At 33.1% G+C, this 6,848-nt stretch overlaps 1 protein-coding gene across 1 annotated transcript; it reads left to right on the forward strand.

The window, feature by feature from the left end:
• The first annotated feature begins 867 nt into the window (after window positions 1-867).
• Window positions 868-2,971, forward strand: LOC104249190 (uncharacterized). The gene has a single exon (XM_009805564.2). It carries the CDS (start codon window positions 1,732-1,734, stop codon window positions 2,764-2,766), a length of 1,035 nt encoding a protein of 344 aa, XP_009803866.1. The 5' UTR covers window positions 868-1,731; the 3' UTR covers window positions 2,767-2,971.
• The last annotated feature ends 3,877 nt before the right edge of the window (window positions 2,972-6,848 follow it).

Below are 6,848 nucleotides of genomic sequence, written 5' to 3' on the forward strand. Positions count from 1 at the left end.
AACATAACAATACGATAGGTAATAATGTTTGGCCACTCATATTATATTACTCCACGTTCTAAAATCTAGATGTCCATTTCTAAGCATTGTTAAAGGAGTGAATTTTAACATCGTTATACGATTTTAAATAATCCTCACATATTGAGCTATTTTTGAGATTATGTTAAACTCAACATCTTTTTTTCCAGCTTAGCCCGTTGGTCAAGCTTCTAAAATCAACTTATTTTGAAAAGTGTTTTTTTCAAGGGTTTTTTATTTTAAAAAAAAAAAAATTGGTGAGAAATAATTTGAGTTTGACTAATTAATTTGAAAAACTCTTTTGAGTAGTGATTAATATTTTGTCAAGCATTTAAAAAGTGTTTTTAAGCGTATTTTTCTCAAAAATACTTTCTGGAAAAAATATTTTTGAGGAGAAACTATTATTTCAGCTTCCCAAAAATTATTTTTATTTCTATTCAAAAATATATATATTTTTCCTTTCAAAAGCTTAGCCAAACACTTTAACATTAGAAAAAGACATTTTTGGCAAAGAAGCTTGGCCAAACAGGCTATTAGTCAAAAAAAATTCAAATTTTTACTTTCAGATTAATGTTGGGACAAATTTTATAAAAATAATTACAGATACAAATATTCTTGGAAAATTGTTATTTCTAATATGTTTTTTTTATAATTACCTGCTTCCACGAAATTTTAAAACCAAAAAAAATTAAAGACCCTTCTGAAATCCTGTTCAAACAAATATTATCTAATGCATGCTTTTTCCCAACCCATGTGAAGAGCTATACCCCCGGAAGACACTGACTCATATAACCAACCATTTTTTGCACTAAAATACAGAAAACACCATCTTGCCAGTCAATATACACCCTATAGAGTCTCCTCTTCATGTCCTCATAATATTATGATATTCAAATTATAGAATATCAGTTTATACTTTATGCCACTTTCCTTATATATAGTGCTTATTAATGAGTTCAGTTTCTTTCCCTTCTTCTATTTCCTTTTTTTTTTCCTATGTTGTTTAATTCCACCGGCCTTAAAGGTAATAATATCTTTCTTTACTCCTTATAACCACAGTAAATTTCCAGACAGGCGCAGCTTTTTCTTAGCGTGTGTTTCAGGCAAATATATGTATTAATGTTCCGAAAAAGGGGGTCTTTTTTCCTTTGAGGTATCATGAGTGGTTTTTTTCAGGATCTGAGTTTCAGAGAAAAACTTTAAATGGGGCGTCTGTAAGTTGTTTTCTTGATTTTGTGGAATTAGTAGGAACAACTTGCATTGGTTTTTCAGTCTGAAATTTTATCAATTTTCAGTGTCCCTTGCTTAGTATTAGATTGAAAAGATACTGGCTTTTCAGCTTCTTTTTGCTCAGTGAGGAAAATTCAAAAAAGGGTGTTTTTCAAGATTGTAGTTAGTTGATTTGGACGTGAGTTTTCCTCTAAAAAATGGCATCTTTTTATAGTTTAGGTATTAGTTTAAGCTTTGTTTTTGGATGTATTCTCATAGGGAGTCTATAAAGATTTTTCTTGATTTTGTGGAATTAGTAGCAACGAGTTGAATTTGAAGTTTTTTTTTTTGTCAATTTTCAGTGTCACTTGCTTAGTATTAGATTGAAAAGGTACTGGCATTTCAGCTTCTTTTTGCTCATTAAGGAAAATCCACAAAAGGGGTTTTTTCTTTCTTTTCAAGATTATAGCTTTTTGATTTGGATGTGAGTTTTCCTCTCAAAAGATGGCATCTTTTAGTGGTTTAGGAATTGGTTTGAGTTTTGTTTTTGGATGTATACTCATGGGACTTGTAGCAGAGTTGTATTACTTATTATGGGTAAAGAAAAGAATCCCAAAGAGTGAATCAGAGGATGAATACAGCAGCAGCAGCAGTTATGGGACTGAACTTTTTCATCTTTTCTGTTGGAAGAAGCCTAATTCAGTATCCAATATTAGCAGTCAAGAACTAAACAACACACTGAGAAATCAAGAAATGAATGGTCAAGATCAAGATTTGGAGTTAGGAAATAGCAAAGATTTGCTACTAAAAGGGTATGGTGAAGATAGTGTGGAGTCAGAATTAATGAGGTTACACAATCTTTGTGGACCTCCAAGATTTTTATTTACAATTAAAGAGGAAACAAAGGAAGATTTGGAATCTGAAGATGGTAAATCAAGAGGTGAAAGAAGTAGAACTTGTTCAAGAACAAGAAGTTTAAGTGACTTAATTCTTACTCCTTTATCTTCACCACCAATTAAAGGTCACAATCTTGATTCTTACAATTGCCAAGGATTCAATCCTCTCTTTGAATCTTCAACAGAAACTGAACTAAACAGATTAAGATCTTCACCCCCACCAAAATTCAAGTTCCTAAGAGATGCTGAAGAGAAACTTATAAGAAAATTGATTGAAGAAGCTGAGAAAAGGGGTCTAAAAAATGAGATTTCTTTTCAAGATTCTGCAATTAAAAAACCATTTGCTAATGAGGAGAAACAACGACAACAACAAGTTGGGTCTGGGGAGGGTAATGTTTACGCAAACCTTATCCCAACCCCGAGGGATAGAGAGGTTGTTTCCAGGAGACCCTCAGCTCAAGAAGGCGACAAGAGACTTGCTAATGAGGAGAAAGGGTCATTTATTTCATTTCTTGGTAAGAGCAAATTGAGAGAGCCACTTCAACAATTACAAGTTCAGAATTCAACTTCTGTAAAGGTAATTCCATTGGCTTCTTCACCTTCAACTTACAAGCCAGTTGATAATGAATCTGTTATGGTTTAATTCCCTTTCTAAGTTTAGATGAAGAGGTTTAAATTTCTTTATTTTTTTTCACCTCTTTTCATCTATTAACCAAACGTACAGCAATTGCCTCCCTCTCTTGTATTAATTTTAGTTTCCAGATAGAAAATAGAGATTTGATTGTAAGTTCTCTGGATTGTTAATCTGTTTTTAAGCAATAGACAGTCCTTTTAATTTGTTGCTCTAATATTTCAGTCATAGTTGATGGTTTTTGCTGAGGGTTTTTTACACTTTTTGGTCCGTCGGCAACTATTTATATTCGATAGCCGAAAAAATATATAAAATTATATACTTTTTATATATAATATTTTGAATGTATATGTATACAAAAATATACAAAAAAATATATTTTTCGGCTATTATTTTAAAAGGAGCTGTACAAAATCATTTTCCGTTTTGCTGCTTAGCTGAAAGAAGAAGACTCTCTTTTTACTCGACAACAGTACCTCTGAGATTTGCTTGCTGAGAATTGTTTTCTTAAGATAATGACAATAGTGTACGATTCATTTTTTTTTACCTCGATTACTTCACTGAATACCTGATTCTGTCGTAATATTTTGAATGATTATGGTATGGCTAATGGCAGTGGCAGAGGTAGAGTGTTGGGACAATGTTCGGCCGAATTTCAGTAACTTTGATTCGAACCTTGTGATTGTCTTACAAAATCCATTGAGTATGTATAAATGATTAATTTAGAACCCAATAATTAACGATTATAATCCAGAATCCATAAGCTTAAAATCTTTGCTCCGCCTTGGATGACACACTATTTCCAGCAAATCAAAAGTTTTTTTTTGTTATCCCTAGTAACTGGGTGCACATGCACTGTAATAATGCCACATTATGATGTTCCAATTATTTGCCTTTGTTATGTTATTGATACATTTCAGGGGTATAGTTGATTTTGCTAGATCTAAATTATTATTTTTTATACTATAATTTTAACCATGTTTTTTAACATACTACATTTGTGCATCCTTTGACAGTTCTACACTTTGTAGTTTTTTTTGGTAAATATTACTTTTGAGTAACTATTTATCCAAGAGAAGGTAAAATAATTAGGACAGAAGAAATGGCTTGCATTTCATTCTCAATTGATTCCTTATAGAGAATGCTCTCACTTTCTTTTTCAGAGAACACTTGCACCATTTAAAAGAGGTATTTTCTCTTGTTTATTAAAAGTGTATTTAAGGAAAACGAAGTATGCATCTAAGAGGGTCGTCTAGCGTTCAATCAAATGGGTGAAACTATCAAAGACCAAAGTTCAAGCTGAAAAGGAAATAAATGGTTATTAATGAAAAGTGGTGCATGTGGGAAGCATAGGTAAATTTTACATTGGCATTACCCTATGAATAAGTCATGTTCAAACCACAGAAAAAAGAGGAAAGTTCTGAAGTTGAAAACCAGTGATGTTCTGTGATCTGTCACTGACTTTTGCTGAACTTTTGCCAAAAAAACAAGAAATGTCATTGTTATCACGAGATTTGGCCAAAAAAGTGGTCACGTCTTGAAAACAAAGTTCAATGTCAAAATTTGTACTTATTATCTCTTTGCAGATGGTAAAGAACAAGAATTAAGGCTCAGTTGTTATCCTATTTCTTGAATGAATGGCCAAAATTCAAGAGTAGTTGTGCATCATTTTAATTTAGGGTATATGATTTTTATTTTGAGACCAGGACTTGAATTAACAGAAGTGGTCCATTGGTGGTTGGCTATATTTTTAATAAACTCTTGCCCTATTAGAGTAGCAATTAAAATTGGGACCACATTCCAAACCCTTTTTGGCCCTTTCACAAGCTGCAATTTTGCTTCATTCAAATTTTGAATTCCAAATGTGTAATGCCAAAAGGCCAGATAATGACATGGTTTTATCTGTTGGGATTATGACAAAAGTTTTGCTATTTTATTTCTATCACTAAATTCAATGAGCAGGTTTCCTCCTGTTTATTGTTCAACTAGTATTACAAGAGACCTGCCATAATTCTTATGCAGATGATACCAACCAACACATCACGTTTTTCTCTAACCGAGAAATTCACTTGGGCCAGCATAATTCAAAATTCGGTGGATAATGAGTTTGTATTCTATCATTTTCTACTTAAATATCAGACTTTGCCGTTAGTTTATAGCATGTTCATAGCATGTTCAAACTCGTAATGTGACGCCCTAAGCAATCCAACATACAAGCCTTAAGCCCTTGTGATGGTGAGGTTCTAGACTCAAACCAGATAATATTACTAGTGGATTGAACTGTTATAGACTATGCATTATTAATAATAGAGAATTTTTTATAAAACACTGCATTTAGAGCCTAATTACCGTACGTAACTATAGTTTGCCAAATTATCATTATAATCTTATCAACTATATATGTTCGTGCAATGAATACAATCAAGACAAAATATGGGGGCTGTATACAAAAGATACAACTTGTATCGACTGTATTCGTTCGCGCAAACGAATACAACCAACATGAAATACAGAAATATAGAAAAATAGAATGCTCTCTCACTAAGAGTTGAACTCAAGACCTCCGTTTACTAAGCAGGTGCTCTAACCAATTAAGTTACGAGAACTTGTTGCTTTCTTGTGTTCAGTTCAAAACGGTTGATCTCTTGTTTTAGTGCTATATGTGGATGTACTTTAAAATTCAAGTATAACTACAAATGGTAATTCTCTGAAAGTATAGCTATGTATAATAAATATAGTGTATATATTTGTTATGTAGCGTATTTTTTTCTTTGTAATATTACTAATGGGCTGGACTGTTACACATAACGTGCACCTAACCTAATATGTGTTAGCACTCTTACACCTGAACTAAAGCCTTTTAGAGAAACTATAGAGTATGGCCTTCGAAAATGATGTTTACCAACTCGGAGTTTTTCCTTGGTTTGGTGTGGGTGGGGGGTGGGGTGGGGGGGAGATTGTACTTTTATATGAAGTTGTTTTAATCTTGGAAGGCAATGTTAGGGAGCTTTGCTTCAAAAATGGGCAATACAAAATTCAAACATTTTTTTTTTTTTTTTGAATTCAAACAGTTTATGTGCACGAATACTCATATTAAATCATAGTAGGAAAATTCAGCAGCTTAGGATTCTGTTGGCTAGTTGTACAATTTTGTTCCCACACAATAATAAGCATAGCTACTGAAATTGAGGATATGGTACAGATTCCAGGGGAGCCCACAGCCAACACTGAACATGAAATAAAGATGAAAAAACCAAGTTGTGCATAATTCATTGCAAGAAATTGGGACCAAGTAACATGACAAACTGGAAATTCTTGGATTGGCTAAAACATTGGCTATGAGTAAAGATGAAGACAAATGTCCAAGAATCTGAATGTTGCTCACGAATTTATATTGTAAAGCCAAAAGAGTCTTGAGAATAGAGGAATCAATTAGGAGTGACCTTTTTCTCTGTTTAGCACACTAAAGTCTCTAGGAACGAACTTTGGAGCAACAGTAAAGTTATTTTCATATGATCTATAAGTTACAGGTTTGAACTGTGAAATCAATCACTGATACTTGAATTAGGGTAGGATGCCTATATCATTCCCTTTGGATGCGACCTTTTTCCAAATCCTACGTGAACACAAGATACTTTGTACGCCGGGCTACCTTGTCCAGCACAGTAGAGTCTCTTTTCATCAATGGTGCATTTTATATTTTAAGTCAATGACTACTCCATCTATTATAATTGTGAGAAAGAAGTAAACATAGCATAAGTAGTATTTTCATAAAATAGAGGTGTCAAACAGGGCAAATTGAGTCCAACTTAGGCGCGGAAAATCGATAAATAGGTCATGATTCAACCTACACAAAATTTTGTTGGACTTTAAGCCATTACTTTAAGTCATTAGGCTTTAAAGTAGAAGAAGTGTGAATTGGAAATGAGGGAAATAAAATAGAGGGAAAATGAAAATTTGAAGAAGTGAACTTTTGTCTTGCACTTTGTCCCTCATTGGTGAGGGACAATCACATTTGTGTGCTTATATATAGATTCACTTCTTAAAGCTCTTAAAAGGAGTTGAAGAGAATGAACCCTCGCGCCGTCGTCGTC

The sequence above is a fragment of the Nicotiana sylvestris genome, chromosome 11, assembly GCF_000393655.2.
Source record: "Nicotiana sylvestris chromosome 11, ASM39365v2, whole genome shotgun sequence".
Lineage (NCBI taxonomy): Eukaryota > Viridiplantae > Streptophyta > Magnoliopsida > Solanales > Solanaceae > Nicotiana > Nicotiana sylvestris.

What these genes read in the sequence shown, in the direction of transcription:
- LOC104249190 (XM_009805564.2), top strand. Translation starts at nt 1,732, where the DNA reads ATGGCATCTTTTAGTGGTTTAGGAATTGGTTTGAGTTTTGTTTTTGGA.